This window comes from Corvus hawaiiensis, chromosome 7 (assembly GCF_020740725.1).
Source record: "Corvus hawaiiensis isolate bCorHaw1 chromosome 7, bCorHaw1.pri.cur, whole genome shotgun sequence".
NCBI lineage: Eukaryota > Metazoa > Chordata > Aves > Passeriformes > Corvidae > Corvus > Corvus hawaiiensis.
In genome coordinates, this window is record NC_063219.1 from 14,566,087 (window position 1) to 14,583,951 (window position 17,865).

Below are 17,865 nucleotides of genomic sequence, written 5' to 3' on the forward strand. Positions count from 1 at the left end.
TAGTTGTTTTTGAAGCACATTTGCTGACAGCCATCTTTCAGCCACACCTCCAGACATATTTATCAAGGGAAAGCCAAAACCAAGAACTGCAGCGGAGTTGTCTTATTTTACAATGCTCTTTCTCACCTTTGCAGCCTAGAGCCCACACTTTTTGATCAGCTCTGAATTACAGCTCAGCATGAGCAGCAACATTTTTATTCCAAATATCCGTACCTACAAAGCAGCCAGCTGAGCTTCCCAGTCTGCTGGTCTCCTGAGCCATTTCAATATCCATCTTAACAATGCAATGGATGTATTTGCATTTTGGAGCACACATCTTATTCCCCAGGTTTCACTCAGCACATCACTATGTTGATGCATTCTATGGGATATATGCTTTTGGTTTTTAATTTAATCTTCTTCTTAATTTGCATTCACTTATCTTTTTTCCACAGATCCTTCATCTCAACCTAACCATTTTGTACTGATACTTTTTTCTTTCATTAATATTTTGTTCCCTAACAGTTGTTTTGTTCTTTTACTCACTGGAGGCATAGTTAATACAGCTTTCTTTTCTGAGGCAATGTCTCCAAGACTTCATTAAATTTTATAATATTAATTCAAGTCCTTTTGTTCAAATGCAGTATTTCCCTCCATCTCCCATATTTTTAAGCTGAATTTGGTGCCCTTAGTTTGAGTGGGAGGTCCTTATGCCTGATTATACACTAAAATTCATACCAGATCCATGTTTTCTGTAAATGTGACACTTGAAAGTATTTTTATTTATTCCACATAGTATCTCCTTGCAAAAAGGCTGGCTGTTTAGTTTCAAAATATTAATTGACTTTTAAACTATTCCATATTGCATTAACTGGCTTTTTGCTATGAGGAGTTGACTGACTTACTAGGAAAATTGACAAACCCCATCCCTGTCTGACTCCTTCCACACTTCCAAAGTATTCTTTTGGGACATCTGGCTTTTAGCGTTTTTTTTTTCAAGCTATGTCCCAGTTGTTACAGACGTTTTCTTCGGTCAATTTTCTTTAGTTATTCCCATGGAAATTATAGAGGTGGCCTGCCAGCTGCAATCCACGATTTGATGTCACGAACCTTGACCTTTCTGACTTTCTAAAGTATACTTTTTCATTATTTAGACTTAATTTGTCTTGGATGAAGGCATCATGTTCATTTCAAGTGATATTTCTATTTTATTAGAAAGCTGGAGGTATGTTTTACAACTAAATCTCCTTCCTTTTGTATTCACCGCAGAGAATTTCTGAAATTGTAATCCTGTTTACAAATTTCTTTCCTCCTTTCAGTCATGTCTTAGAGACACAAGACCATTTTTTGAAAGGTCTGTAGTACACTGACACTTTTCCTTCCTGCTCTGCTTTTAATGCCTGAGACTCTCGCTGTAGAAGGTACACACAGGTTATTTATGAACTCTGCACATTTTTGGACAAATGTGTTTTGACATAATATATGAAAAAAAGTCTTCAAGCTTCACATATGGCACTGAGGTGATATTAGGTGCCATTGCACACCTCAGCAGAGGGATGGAAACTGAGGTGGAAGAGAAGAAGTTGCAACAGAGCATTTCCAGCTCTCTGCTGCATGTATGTGTCACAAATCTGGTGTCCTGCTATAGATTTGGGCTCTGTCCCTGAGATACAATGATTTCCCTGACATCTCTTAGAGCCCGGGTAGTTTCCAGAGCAATCAATTTTAGTATCTTCCAGAGTTAAGAGAAGTTAGTTAGCCAAATCTTAAAACTGTTTGAAATTGGATTCAAGCTAATCTTTTAATGAGCACATCAGCTTGGTTCCCAAGCCTGGGCTCTAGCATGTAAGAATGATCTTTTTTCTTTGCCTGTATTTCATCTTGGCTGGTTTACTGCAACATATCTTGGAGGTCCTTGAATAGGACCACTATTTCCATTAAAACTGATTCTAAATTCACCTGCCAGCACTTAAAATCCAACTAAAACCATACATATATTTCATTTATAATGAGATCACCACATTGGAAGATACACACAGACAAGATTTTGCTGCATTTTCAATAAAAGCACAGCTGTCAAGATAAAAATCATATTAAAAAAATATCCCTAAATTACTGGTATCATTTTAGATGATTAAAACAGAAGAGAAAGTTAATAATCAAGTACACTGGAGAATATAGTGTTTGAATATTATTTATATTTCACATGACTAGGGTGATGAAGTTAGTTGGGCCATTCATTTTTGTACCCTACTTAGTTCTAATCCTATTTAAGGCACCAAATTATCAAGTCTTCTTAGTTTTGAAGTTACACCAGGGGAATATTAAAAAAAATTATTTATATCAAAAATTAAAAAAGGCCATTTACAATTAGTTCTCAAATGTTCCTCTTGACCATCTCCTTTCATTTTAATCAGTATGAGTAATGAGGGAGATACAGACTTCATTCAGCCACCTGGAACTATACAATATTTTCCCATCAACCTGCTCTTCATTGGCTTCCACCCGTTTGGAGGCAAAAGCCTGGGCATTACTTAAAATATTGGGTATTATATTATGCACCAGAAGTCAACAGGTTCACCTTGTAGCTGTGTAACATTTGTCCAGTAACATGGGTTCACTGACAGGCTAAGATGTGAGTGATTCTGGACAGGGTTGATAAACTATTCCACTGCCATTAAAGTTTTGGCAGCCCTGCCCCCCTTCATGAGAGAGTATCTGCAGATGCTCTTTTTATCAGGTGAACATTGCTCCAATTTAAACAGTACTACAAGGCAGCAATGGTATTTATTCCCTGTAGTCTGCATCAGCATTGTCACCCTCTGCCTGCCATAAAGCACCATTTTGGGCAAATAAAAAATAGAGGAAGTCGCAATTTCAGTGGAGCCATGTAAGGAAGTCAACTGGTGAGAGGAACAGCGAAAAACAGAGGCAGGCTCTTACTCAGGAGTGTCTGAGCACCAAGAAGGTGTTGGGAAGATAACTTGGCAGAACAGCAGCCATGTGATGGGACAGAGCAGTGCTGTCACTGAGAACCACTGTGCCACCACATGGCACTTGTCAACAGCAACACCAAGCAGGACGTGCCGCCTCTCAGCTGATGACCATAATCATGACTGCCCTGCTGGATCAACCCTGTGCAACAAATTGGTGGATGCCAAGGAGGACTATAGATGAGGTATACAAAATAAGAAAGAGGACAGATTTTTTCCAACAAGTGATGGAATAGGTTAAATCAAAGTGATTCTAAGCAGAAAAAAAATAATTAATTGTGATTTAAACCAGCATACAGGGAATTTTGGTTTAAATAATTCATTTTAGACCTTGCTTTTTCATCTGTGGTCCTTGGCTAGTCAATTCCCAGAGGCTGGGAATGCTCTGACAAGTTGATTTACAGCTAATTATAGTCTGCACTGAAATTGTGATTTCTTTTTTGTTAACCAAGAGAATACACTATATACATATTTAAGTAATGTCAGTATATTAATTTCAGATTCTGCTAGACAATGGTGAATGATGAGTCTTATTTAATAGACAATTAACTTTTTCTCCTGATTTGTGTCAAGTAAGTTTCTGATGATTTTTCCAGTTTTCAGGATTCAATTAAATTACAGAAATCTTGCATTTTGAAATAAACTTAGTAAAATAAAGGCAAGAACATGCAAATGCAAGAAGCAGATAATGAAACATGCTAAGTAATCCATTTCTTCTGTGGGAGGAACCTTATCTGTTCACAATCCAGGTATTACCAAAACTTTGCTTTTGATTCGAAGGGCTCAAAATGTTTTTGACTCAACTCTAGAGGCTACCTCCTAAATTGACTGTATGGGTACTCTGGCCCCTTGAGTCAATGCTGTTTTCATGCTCTACAGTGTAAGACCTAAGTGCTCAATGTATTTAATTTATTGAAAGGGAGGTGAAAACATAACATAAATGATCTCTGCATAGAAATACTCAAGGGAAGGAATTTTGCAGGCTTGGCTCTTAAAATCTAGCAGAAAAAATATTTACCATAGTATCTAGAAACTGAAATTGGGTAATGTCAGACTTTAGGGGAAAAAAGGCATAATCTCTTTAAGCAGTAAAATAATTAACCTCTGAAGAATGTAATGAATTCCCCACAATGTGACTTTCTAATTCCAGGTTAGATGCTTTTGTAAATACTTTTACAAAAGTAATGGGATGGATCAAAATTGAAATTTAGTTTGATTCAAAAATGTAGAAAGTCTTGGAGGGCTCAGGCAAGGTGATCAGAATTGTCCTTCCTGGCATCATACCTAGAAATGGAGAGTGTGCTGCTTTCAGCTACTGCCTTAAGAAGTGCAAGTTGCATGGTCAATCTGAAGGGAAGCTTCCAGCATGGCAAGACCACCCGATGCCACTGTAGGGCAAGGCTAGTTCCTTAATCCATTTCCAAGTTTCCCAGTTTCAGGATGCGTCTTACATTTAAGACAGATGTTCTTGTGAGCCAATTACCAGTTTGCTCAGCAGTCTTGTTCCAGCCACAGCAATACAGCTGAACCCATCTACACAGCCTGAACTCATTTTTCCATGCTAGCAGTTATTTTCTAATGCTCTCACAGCCTTTCTGGCCCTCCCCCTTTCCTTGACATAAATGTGTTCTTCAATAATACGAGAATTCCAGAGAAAGTCTGAAGTACTAGTTTTCCATTGGAATCAGCATTTCTTATTGGAAAGATGGCTGAGCTTTCTAATCCACACTCATCATGTCAACCAGCGTGCCGTCTCAGTGTCTGTCAGTCTGCTTTTGGTCACAGCCAGCTTTTCCACCACCACAGAAAAGAACGTGTCCTTGAACATGAGGCTTCTCCAAACAAGGCTGCCATTAGCAAGACTGTGATTTACATTAAGACAGACTTCCATAAAAGCAAGCTCAAAAATAGAACTATGAACAAACAGAGCAGCTTCAGCTTCATATCTGTTCCATAGCTCCATCAGGAAAATATTCTGAATTACACCAAGAAAGTAGGCATTAAAAACAGTTTAAGAGATACCAATGTTTTTCTGGCTCCCACAACCTTGCCCTGCTCTTCTTCCCAAAAGAAGAGGTATAAGAGGTGTAAGAATCAAGCCATTCTGCTCCTAAGCAGAAGGATTTAACATTGCTTAATACTACTACTCAGCACTACTTAGCTGTAGCCTCAGGGCAACACATAAGTACTGAGTGCAAAGAACTGTATCGCTCTCGCAAAGCCTTCCATTCTGTCTCTCCCACTTTGCTGCTTTTCTGCACAGAACAGCACAATGCAGTGAGAGATGAAGACCTGCCACTCTCCTGCCACAGCCACTTATCATTTAATTCAGATGTTTGCCTCTGTAGACATTTCCAAAGCAAGCCTACAGGGTGGCATTATTTTACCTAGAAACTTAACTATGTAGCTCAGCTCACCACTCCTTAGACCAGTCACACAGAAAGCCGATTTCTTCAAAGGCTGCTGCCTCCTTTTCCCCTTTTAATTAAACATGTAACCTTACACAGGAACAGATCCTCTACTCAAAAGGCAAAAAGCACATAACTGACTTCAGTGAGACCAGGACAGTAATTTGCTGCTGCACCTACTGAAAAGACAAGCACACTTGACAGCTGAATTCCTCAAATAGGGTTAATACAGACTTGTATCACCTGAATTTGGCCCATAATATCTAGACTTAAATTAACAGCTTCAGAGAAAAACAGAAAAAAAAAAAAGGCAAAGCCACAATGATGCTTCAAAGCTTAGAATTTAACAAACCAGCAGCAGGTATGTTCAGATCTGACTCCATGCAGGAGGCATGCCTTTGCAAAGGAATGGGACAGTGTCTTAGGAGCATAAAACACTCATAAAGATATTTGGCAGGTGAACATTCCTCCTTCTTGCCCAGTGGAGAGGAAGACCAAAGCTCTCTTCCTTAATTTGTCCATGCCCACACACACTGGCATGAGTCCGGCCGGCTTTCAGGTGAGCAGGACAGTTTCACTGTGTAGGTCCCAGCTACTCCTGACACAGCACAGATCCCCTCCTCCCTCCTCATCCTGTGAAACTGGCTGCAGTCCAAGCGCTTTCCTCTCCTTTCTTGTGTGTGCCACACCAGAGTGGCAGGCAAAGGTCATATCCTCCTGGACTCAACACAATATTGCAATAGGAATTTGTTTCCCAGCATCTACAACCCTCATCTGAAGCCTCTGTAAGTATCTCTTATTAAACTGGGCTTAAATGGCTAAGTATGCAGACAGTTCCATATGGCATCCATACCAAATGCAGCTCAGTGGCCTCACCACGGTGAGGACAGCACAAGAGAAGGGGAATAAACCCAAGGGCAGGAAACTGTGAACTAATACTAAAATGCTGGAGAGAAGAAAGCTACTCTTTTGAGGAAATACTACCTCTTCATTTCTTTCTACATTCCTGTTTCTCTTATTATTATTTTTTTTTTAATGATACTGCTCATTACAGTAGTTTTCATGGATCCTTCTCCGAGAATAGGTTGGCAAATGGGTGGTTTTTACCTGGATTCCTCTATACTCCTGGGCAGTCAGCCACAAGAACAAAAGAAATCACTCATTTCCATTAGTGGCTGGCAATGAGACTGCATCCCCTTCGTCTGGATTTAGACTTCACTGTACAATCTAGTCATTTGTGACTGCCAGGGCTTAATTACTGCAGTAACACGAAACTGCAAAACTTACAAAACTGAAGTATAAAAAGCAGCAACCGACTGCTGAATTGCAGGCACACCCAAGGGTGTGATATCCCAAAGCTCTGCCCCTTCCAGGGTGGAAACCCTCTGGAGACACGGGTTGGCGTGCGCTCAGCAGTGTGTTTGGGTTGGGAAGCACAAACAGCCCTGCTGAAGTGCAGGTCTTCTCACTCTCCAGCATAATCTCCTTAGGCATGGAGAGAAAGGACACTTTCACAGTGATCTTCAAAAGCTTAGGGAATATTTGGATGACTTTGTAAACAGAGAGTTCCAGCCAGTTAAATACTCAAACCTGTCGTAAGAGCTGGAGAGTTGTGTCTCCAGCAAGTTAAATGGAGGTTTGGGGAACAACACTGTAAAATTAATGATCTGATTCAGATAAATCTACTTTTAAAAAAACCAAACCAAAACCAAAACCCCAAAACCAAACAAAAACACAGGTTGTAGAGATGAGCAGTACACACACTGAGGATGCAGCAGTTTGGAAAGGAACAGGACAGAAGGGATACAGAGAACGCTTACTACATAAAGCAAGGGCATGTCTACATCTGCACTGTAGTGCTCACTTCTGGTCATTCTCCCTTGAAAGGAATACTGGGGAAATCAAACCAATTCTGGGTTATGGAAGTTACTTCACTGGGAAATTTTCAGTTTACAATGCTTGAAAAAATACAGTTAATTTTCTTAAAGGGAAAATGAATAAAAGAATACATGATACACAAATATAAAAATTGCTATAGAGAGTTATACTGGGCACCAATTATGAATTTAGTCTTGTAATTAACAAGTAAGTACTCAACAAAATGGAAGGCAAAAATAAATAAAAAAGGGGTGTATATAATTAAAGTGCACCTAACTAACATGCAAAAAATCACTGCTAAAACCATACTGAGGAAACATGAGTGTTGGAGGACTGTGAAAAAAGATGGCTATTTACCCAGAAGACTACATACCCACAGTCAGCCAGGAAATACATACAAGACACACTGCTGGAAAGCAGATCTCTGACAGAAAAGCCAGTTACTGCACAGGATGAATCTCCAAGAAAAAATGTCTGACAAATATCATTTGAAGGCAGTAAGTAAACTGCAGACACATCCTTTGGTTTAGAAACCACACACATTAAAAATGCCTACAGACATCCAACAATGTCTTGCGAGACAGCTTTTATATTCTGGTTAGCAAAAGTAAAATATTCTTTGTATTTTCATCTGGAGTTGGACATAGCATTACATATTTATCAATCAGTCTTTCAGTGACACCTTTGAATGTAAATAGCTGAATGGAGAAAGAGAAAGCAAAAAGAAAGAATTCACTGATTTCCTAAATGCCAGCACTACTTCACAACAAAAAAATATGTTCTTGCTTATAGATATCTATTTCTGCTTTGCTTTTACAAAGAAGGCCTGTAGATCCACGAAGTGGATTGGACCATGCCTCCGAGGATTTGCCCAGCCCTCTAATTCTAAAGGGGGAATATTTTTCTATTTTTGTTTTCCTCTCCCTGCTTCCCACTATCTCATCTAGCATCCTCTCACTCCCCTTTCTGGCTTGATTTATGTTACACTCCGCTATTAGAACTCCCATAGAAATGGGGCTGAAATCTCTGAAATGTTTCCTTTTGGTTATGCCCCACCGGTTCCAGACTAGAATTACTCTTCATTGAGTTGATAAGGATTAAAAATTAAAAAAACCCCTCAGAGAATTCACTCTCATTTCCAGAGCATTCAGTGAAAGCACAGAGATGCTCTACTGGAAGAGGACTGCAGTCAGACAGTCCTTACAGCAACAGTGGGACTTCAGTGTCTGTGGCAGCTGTAGTGGAAGCTTTCCACAGCAACGTTCTGTCAATGCCAGCTAGGATTATATCACTACAAACTCAGTCATTTATGCCCTGCTACGACCTGTTATAACTCTTACAGAGCCAGCTCCCTCAATGTCATGTTCTCTACCTGTGGATCATGACTCTTGCTGACATGTTCAATGAGAGACCTGTTATAAAAATCCAGAAGTCCAAATTAATAGTACAGGTATAAAATGGCAGTAAATCAGCAGTAAAAGGTGACAAGACAAAAGTGCAGAATAATCTCTCATGTTAGAGCTGGACATCAGCTGTGGGCTGCTTTCCCTCCCCATTGGAAGGAGGGTGAGTCAGTGTGTGCACAAGGCTCAGTGCTGTACCTGGGTAAGGATGCATACTGCCTTTCCACCCCCTCGAAGTGAAGACTGTATGAGCTCCCATCTGGACCCTTTCCAGGCACCTGTGGAGAGGAGAGTAATTAGAGATGAAGATCAATTATGCAGCCCAGCTACTAACAATGCATCTCAAAACGATAAGCAGAGAACACATGATGCTGCAACATGCCAAAATCAACAAAAGAAAGGCAGGGGCTCAAAGAAGCTTCAAATCCATACATAATCTTATCACTGCTAACAAGAAAAACTTCTGTATCAAAGAAGTGTTTAGAGCAGGTACAATCTTCAGAGCTTTTCCTTCATCTACCTACTAGCTGGGATACTCTCTCTCTTCTTCCCTGGCTGGCCCTCCTCCTAGAATTCAGTAAAATGAGGACATATCTAACTAAGCACATCCCTTCTGATTACAGTGGCATAACTGCCTGAATCCAAGCTAACGTCTGTGTTTCCCCCCTCCACTAGCTTGTTTTGCTTAAGTATAAAATACGATACACACAGGTTTTCTTTCACTCTTAACACAAATCCAGAAACTTTCCCTAACGCCACTGCAAAGCTAAGCATCCAGCTGGGAGTTAAGTGCATTTATGATGCTCTGGTGCCATTTCAAAAGTGCAGCATTAGCGCACTCAGTCAAAATGCCAGCGCTACTTGGTTTGTGTTCAAGATGGCAACCGGCATTGGCTGTGGAGCACAATTCTATCAGGAAGGCTCCAATCGGGTACCAAACGGTGAACTTCAATGCTTTTAGCACACAGGAGCTCTCCCAATTTCACTCACTCAATGCCTGCTGATGGCCCAAAGTGTTAAGAGCCTTGTTAAAATGGAGCTATTAGTCTTTTCTTCCATAAATGGAGGAGGCTCTGACTGCCTTCACTGTTTCCTACATTAGTATGTATTCCTATTCCGGTGCTGCTAGAATCAGCAGTTTTATAAAGCAATATACTAAGAGGCCATTTAAAATCCCCTTCCCCTTTTACAGATTAATAGTAGAAAGGAAGATTTAATGCCTTTTCAAACATTTTTAACAATTCTTTAAAAAGAAAGCAATAAATCACACCGAGCTTTCGGCAAATGCCCGATTAGAAAAAAGAGAAAACAAAAATTAACATGTTTTTCGCATTCTGTAGGTTAAAGAACATTTCTGTCAGTCCTGTAATTTATGCACAATACACCATTTTCACTGAAGAGATATATAAGCCCATGCAAAGAGAAAAGTTGTGCATTCAGGTGTGTTAAGTGTTATCTACCTTTACAAAGCATTTCTGTGTATGTTACATAAGCCAAGTCCAATGCAAAGAGAAGCAGTATCATTTGGAGCTACTTGGCAGGCTTAGAAATCATTCCAGACAAATACTGTTATACACCTTGGCACTCATCAAGCATCCAAGATATTTGCAAGTGAAAAAAATTGTTTAGTATAGGCCTCTTGCAAGCTCTCCTCTATCTCACTCAAAACAGAAAGGAGTCCTCACAGAACTGTTGGCCACAAGAAATAACCACCTCTGATTTGAAATGACCCATGCTTTAGCAGTACCTGACTTGGATGAGCAAAAACTAACAATAATTGCCCTACATTTCAAAAAGAGGGCAGTAGGCTAAAGGGATCATTCATTCATTTTTTTTCACCAGAAAAAGTAACACGCAGAGAGACTTTATACAATCACTTAGGTGAAGAGTCACAGCCACTTTGGCTGTTCTTACACTACTAATTTCATCAGGTTCATAATTTCCCTTAAGTTCCCAGGTACACTGGTGACAGAAGACCCTTCAGATTTCTCCTGTTTTACGAAGAAGAATGAGAGGAAAAGAAAAAAAAATGTATAATCTGGTCTCTCACCATAAAAAACATGGTCTACCTGTGCAGCTGTAGATAGGTTATTAATTATGTGCATGAGCCTGGTAATGGTGAATTCACAGCCCCATGTGAGTTTCCTGCACTCTCACACCTAAAGGGAGTAACAGCAGCCAGGCAACATGAAAAAACACAGACACTCAGAATTGTGCCAGCATCAAGCAGTAATCCCAAAACTTATACCAATCACCAAAAGTAAAAAATATTTACATCACAAGGCCTTTTTTCAGCCTGAAAACACCCCTTTTTTGATGGTTTCCTACAGACCAGATAGAAGGCAATACTCCCTGCCAGGTCTGTTTGTATATATGATTTGAGAGACAGTTACCATAGAAACACCCTGGTGGCGGATACACAATTTTGCTAATTTGGATCCATCGAGCGGCTGAGTCTCCACACCCTATATAAAACCCCCAGTGCACTGGAAAAGCATGCTCTGGCTCTGCACAGCTAATTAAAGGCTCAGCCATTTCTTCTTATTTCCCTTCTCCATCTGTCCATGCGACAGTAAAAGCGTATCATCACTCAGCCTGGAGTGCCAAAATGGTGCCTGGAATAAAATACTACCCTGATGAAAAGAGAAATTGTGAAAATAGAAACACCTCCTTAGTAGAAGTTATTTATGTTTCAGAAAGAGTCAAAGCAAAGGGTTCCTTTGCTGCCTTCTACAACAAACTAAGCTAAAAATCGGTGTGAAATGTACTAATTAGTAAGATCAAAATATTCCAGCTTCTCCTCCTTTCCTAAAAGAGGACATATGCAGCTGGCCCTCAGACCAGGTGTGGAAGTTTTAACCACTTTAGTAGTTAATAATCACAACATATTCAGGCAAACAAACAGTAATCTTAATAAAAATAGATTAAAACCTGGAAGTCCTATCAAAGCCAAATGGGTGGTGACCACATGGTGACCAGCAAGGTGGGAGCTGACAGGAGGTGAAGTGCTCAGCTGAGTCCCTACAGATGCAGCTGGATGGGCTTAGGAGACCAATACCCCAATCAATAGAGAACATGACAGCAGGTGAAATTTCACAAATGTATGGTAATGCACAACAGAGAGAACGATCCAAAATACGCTCCTGTATTTTTAGGGTTTCAATTAACAACATCAACTTAAATAAGTGCCATCATTATGAACAGTTCATATCTTAAGAGCGGCCTCAACTAACAAGCAAAACATGAATATGCAAAAATAATGGGCAGAGATAAACACAGAAACAGCCATCATCCTATCAGTGCAATTAAAAGAGCAGCACGCTTAAACTGAGGAAAGGAAATACTATCTTTATCAAAAAACAACAACAAACAATTCATGGAATGTAACTGTTGCAAAGTATTGGTATGGTCAAGGCCTTTGTGGAATGTAAAACTAATAAACCGGATACAAATATGATTCAAACCAACTAACATCCGGTTAGCAGAAGACAGTGAAGTCTTTGACAGGTTGAAGAGAGGCAAAGCCTCAGAGAGCTGAATGGGAGAGCAGAACCTCTGCACCAGTAGGTTATTCTCCTAACTGCCCCTTTGGGAATCTCAATCACAGGAGTGGCCACACTTGGAGACACAGTACCAGAGGAACTGACAAGACACTGCCTCCATATAGCTTAATGCCTTCATGGTCAGGATTTTCTGTGTGCCAGAGAGGTGTTTTTTCTACATGGCTAGTGGATGTTTTTGTGGTTTAAGTCTCCTTTTGTAGAAACAGCAATTTCCACTAGCAGACAAGACTTCTGTGATAGAAAGATACCACTTCAGAAAATATCCTATGACATCTCTGCATCCTTAATTAAACCCCTGCCAGTTCCCAGCAGCAGAACCAGGCTGGTGGAAGTGCAGACTGAAGGACAGTGTGGGCACTATGTACTGCTCTCCTCTCTCCATGTCCACAGCCTTCAGCAGGGGACCAATCTGAAAAGCCAAAAGGCAGCGAAGAATGAGTGAAGGCCAGGGCTCTCTACATTTCCATAGACAATCAGAATTTGTACTTTTATCAAAACAGAAAATCATAGGAAGATTAACAGTTTCACATTTCACATGCAGATGCAAAACAGACAGAAAGAGAAAGCAACTGTAAAGAAAAAGATGAAACAAAAGCAGGGCAAGTGCCAGTGCCAAGTGATGTCCCCAGCAAACACGGTAACTGCAGGGCACTTTGAGGAGTTTTCTAACACATGGAAGTGATAAGCTAGCAGTGAGTATCCCTAGCCTGCGAATAGGGACTAGGAGAAGGTCCCAGAAAAATAACAAAATGAGGTGGTATGAATCTGCACTTGTAGATCAGCCCAGAAACAAATATCTTAGAGCATTCAAACATCTGCAAATGCATTCTAAGGTATAAATAGAGTATACCTGCAAGCAGGTGTCTTGAGTAAGTCTGGAATTTGCCTACAGGAAAATTCTGAGGTTGCAGAATAACAATTCTTTAAAGGAAAAGGAAGGATTTACTTAATCCTGAGCTCCTGCCTATCTTGAAAACTGTACAGAAAAGTGCATGAGACTGTTTTTTCCCCAGGAGATCCTGCATTTCATTCCCTCTCACCTTATATTTTCTTCTTGGAGCATTTGTTAAGGGTACAATTCTAGCTGCTAGCAGGAGAGCCTCTCTTGCCTCTTCCTTATGGATCAAGGTGTTAGGGGTTGGACAGATGTTGTAGTACAAAAAATAACAACTACAGCGATCTTTTTTGAAGTTTAAGCTTCATGAAACCAGAATTGACTTCTTCTTGTGCATCCATACACAGCTCAAGGTGAGAGCTACCAAACTGCAAATAGAAATCAGCAACAACTCTTTGCCCCTACCAGAAGAATTCAGCAGGACAGTGTGTTTTTTCCTGGGCTCTACTTCTTCTCACAGATTCCCACCTGACTCCTGCTCAAGGTCCATCCTGAGTGAAGTCAGCACAGTGAAAACCCAAGACCATGGATACTGCTTATAAGGAAAATAAATGATGCAGAGCCATTTTCCCGTTGGCTGTCTCATAAAGTTGCAGTTACTGTTCCCTCTCCTGCAGGTATTTAGACTTGCATATAGCAAACTTCATCATCATTGCAGAGGCCGGTTTGTTACAAAAATTCTTTTAAAGCTTTTTAACCAGCTATAGAAAAACCACTGCTCAGAGACAGAAGTTTCTCACTGTTGAAAAAGAATAATATACAGTGGGTGTTGCATTCAGGATTATTAATTCTTCACTTAAATGCTAAGCATCTCTGTCCTTTTACTTTTGCTTCTTAACCCTTTGTTTCCCTGGCTTCTGAACAATAAGCCTCCTCCAAACATTTCTATTACCATTAAGATCAGAAAGAAAATTTGGACTATGTGCTGCCCCCTAAGTAAGTAGCAATGGCATAACTTCCATCAAGGCTGATGTGATTTTAGTGACACATTTGGGAATCCAGGGCAAAACACTGCTGACTTATTTAAAATTAAGGGAGATCAGGACAAGCTTATGGACATAGGAGTCCTGGGACTCCTAACTTTTTCACTTGTTCACTGTGTATGCTCAGAAAAGTCACTTGAGCTTGTGCACTGTGGTTTTCTACCCATAAAAAATGGCAGGATACTACCATTGTATTTTATATGACTGACATGCACTGTAAGACAGGAGCCACCCCAGGAAGGCTGCAGAGTGAAGCTTCTGTTCTGCCATCAATCCAAGTGCTTTGAAAATGCCACCCAGTTTTGCCTTTTGCCTGAAAGTCTGTGTATAAACATGACACATAGAACTGCTGCATTGCTTAGTACATTTTTCAGTAGTCTTGTGATCATCTGCTAAAGGACTTGATTCAGATGCTGGTTTGACCTCTGTTCTCAAAGCTCTTCTTTTGTCTGTGAGCGTTTCTAATCACATGGGTTGAGATTCAGCATGCCAAAAAAGAGCCGTGGTATAACGGAATTTGCCCTTTAACCTTCAGGTCTCCCCTCTGCTGAGACACAGTTGGTTTTTGTTTTCAATTAAGTGAAAACTGAAGAAAAACGGAGAGGTAAAAGTGGATTTATTCCCCACCTTGGTCTCAATGTTTCATACACAGGTGAAGCATCAAAATTCACCCATTTATTTTTTGCATTTTAACTTTGCCTGGTTCTGGGAACTGCAAGTGAAATTTAAGAGCACAATTTGACTTGCTAACACTTTCTTTAGCTGCTAAAACAGAGGCGAGTGATGTAAGGCAGTGAACTGGATGTTCCATGTGAAACGGAGGAAGTTGATCGATGGGGTCTTCTTAATTCCTTACTGCTGTGATATCCTCATTATCCCACCCTCAAAGACCTCCAGCATTTCCACAGAAAGCAGGTTTTCTTCCATCCAGTTTTTTTATGTTTTGCATCAAAAGGTAAAGATTAAAAATTCTACCAGTGTCTACAATTCAAAAGAATTTTCCTGATGTTTTCCTTACATACACAAAGACGGATATATTTTGCTTTCCTGGTTTTGCAATGAAAAGTTGAAACAGTGATTTTGCGTTATTATAACACTCATCATTTCTCCCTCTAATTTGGATGGTTTTTAATAAAGCTCCATTGATTCCTCTGAAAGAAATCCCTCCTGGCAAAAGCAGAACACACACGCTGATTGCTAAATATGCAGCAATTATCATATTCAGCAGCGTACTTTAATATCTTATTTATAGATGTATCTATCTATAATTTGCTTTAATTAAGTTGCATTGATTTTAACGGCAGAAGTAGTCCTCAAAGAGGAGTCTAATGTTTATGAGCCCATTGGTACTGCTTTGCCATTATTTGGTAGAAGACAGCACCTTTAATACTTACTTTTGATATTCTTAGTTGTGCTTTTCTTCACTAAGCGGCTGCAACGGCAAACCAAGATGATGTTCCACAGGAACTCTTAAAACCACCACCACCAATGAAGAGAGAGAGCAGCACTTTCAACTTCCCTGTTACAAACTTGCTTCTTACAAACAAACTTGTTTCCAAGAACAAGGAAAGGAGCAGTATCTTCCCAGCAGATCCTGAGTTTGTTTTTCTGTTCTGGCTCCATTTTACAGGTATCTCAGGACTACAATTGTCAGAGGTTCTCAAATCATGGTCCAATGTCTTCAAGTTTGTTTTGGGTAGTGTGGCAAATAACTAAAATTTTTTTATCTTCATGTCAACAGTAAATACAGGTTAAATAATTTGGGTAGGTGAATCAATGGATGGCTGTAAGTGCCTGCTCTTGGCCCAATAACCTAGTCATGACCTCACAGTCTCCTGAAGTTCTGTTTTGTGGGCTCAGCCCCAGGGAATGTTGTGCTTTCTTTTTTGTTAAGCACACACTCACTTTAAGCATTTTATACTAATCTGGTTTTGAGATTATTCCAAAGAACTCTTGATGCTATTAGAACCATAACTAAATTTGTCAAAAAACATCTTGAAGAACAAAAGCAAAGTATTGCTCACTAGGAGAGTCACACTGCCTTGGTTTCTGCTGGGTGCCACCACATACCCCGGCCCTGATTCAGGAAAGCATGCTAAATACTGAGGGGGGTTTTATTTTAATTTCAATAGCATCTAATTCCTCTTGGAGGCATTCCCAAAGCTAACATACACCTGCATCCCTCGGTGCCTCTATCTCCTTTATGAGTGAAAATACACGGGAAAAACCTTTATATCTCTGTATCCTGAACATGTCTTCACACTTTTGAATACAGCACTCCATTGATGATGATTTTGGCATCCTCATCTCTTAAGTAAATTCCATAAGATATTACTGGTTCGTATCAACTGAGACTCTATCTCAGACTACCAAGGTAGTTTTATAACATTACTTATGCAGATCTTAATGTATCATTCCCTGTAAGTATTTTTTTAAAGTGAAAAATAAGCTCTGGTTTTTAAAACCACTGCCTTTTGGAATATATCAGCACTAATTTTATAAGAATTGTTCACGTTAAAATGCAAGGGCATGATCTCAAAGGAAAAGCACCAAAGTAGCTATGCAAGTACATTTTCAGTTTCTGGTCATCATTTTTCATTCACTGATTATTGCTTAAGTGTTGATTAATAGTTATGTTCATGCTGCTAGAATGCATTTCCCTTGGATGAGAAAAACATCCTTGTCCAAAGGAAAAAAGAGACAGTAATCAAACCATCCTTCCTCTTCCCCATAAGAAACACAGACACACACTCCAGAGTCACTGATGATCTTGGTTTTGCTGTTGAATAGGTTTGAAAATTTTCACTTAGAAAATCAGCTGTATGCAATCAGAACACTACTTGGTTGGTCCGATTGCAAGGCAATTAAATGCTCCCCTTCTGACTGTTCCTCTGTACAGACATATACATATACATACACATGCTCACACACAAATGTACAAACTCAGAGTCACTTGTCCCTTCTCCCTATGCAATGAACACCAGGAACACTGAGAACAGCAGTGTTCCATGGTGGAATTAAGAAGGGCTGATTATCTCAGGATTTACTCTTCCTTCTTGGTAATGCCCTACCTCTTGTTCAAGGAGGTGAAACTAATGGGTTAGATTTAGAGGGAGCAGAAAATTCTCTATAAAGGCAATAGACTGAGGGAAATACAAACACAGATGGGAACTTTAAAAAGGAAACAGGCTGTTCCCATAACAGTTTAAAAACATGGCAATTGCCTTAGTTTTGTAGAAAACAAGCTCTCAGCATTTGCTGTATCTTGCAACACTAAAGAGAGAGAAAACAGCAAAGATGGAGGTGAAGCCAGAACTGCAAAGTGTTTTTTGCACAGCCCCACAAAGAAAATACTCTGCTTTCTGAACCCTCACTCTGCAAACCCCCGATCCCTGGTGCTGGAGGACTATGGTTTCCTTTGACCAAGCAAAATGAGATCATTTCCTGGCCTGTGTCTGTCTCTGTGGGTGGCTTCCTTTTCCATTAGTTGTATAATATGTTTTGGTTAATTCTATCTCTTAATTGTCTTTAATGAGCACCAGATTTGCAACACCCTCACTTGCAAACCTATTTCCAAAGTAGAAGCAAACAGAAATTTCCCTTGAGTTGAGAGAAAATCTTAAAAGCAGCAAGACAAAAAACCAAAAACCCACAGCACCCATCAGCATTGATTCTTTCCTACTACACGGAGGCATTTCAATTGCTCTTCCCCTGAACCAGGCCAATGTAATTAATCTTTTCCCAGCCACTAAAGAGAATAACT

General features: G+C 39.9%; 1 protein-coding gene across 1 annotated transcript in view; it reads right to left on the reverse strand.

Moving 5' to 3' along the window:
- Positions 1 to 17,865, reverse strand: part of PARD3B (par-3 family cell polarity regulator beta) — a 403,293-nt gene that overhangs the window by 21,850 nt on the left and 363,578 nt on the right. The window contains exon 22 of the mRNA XM_048309307.1: positions 8,860 to 8,939. Within this exon, the coding sequence (XP_048165264.1) occupies positions 8,860 to 8,939 (80 nt within the window). The remainder of the gene's footprint in view (positions 1 to 8,859; positions 8,940 to 17,865) is intronic.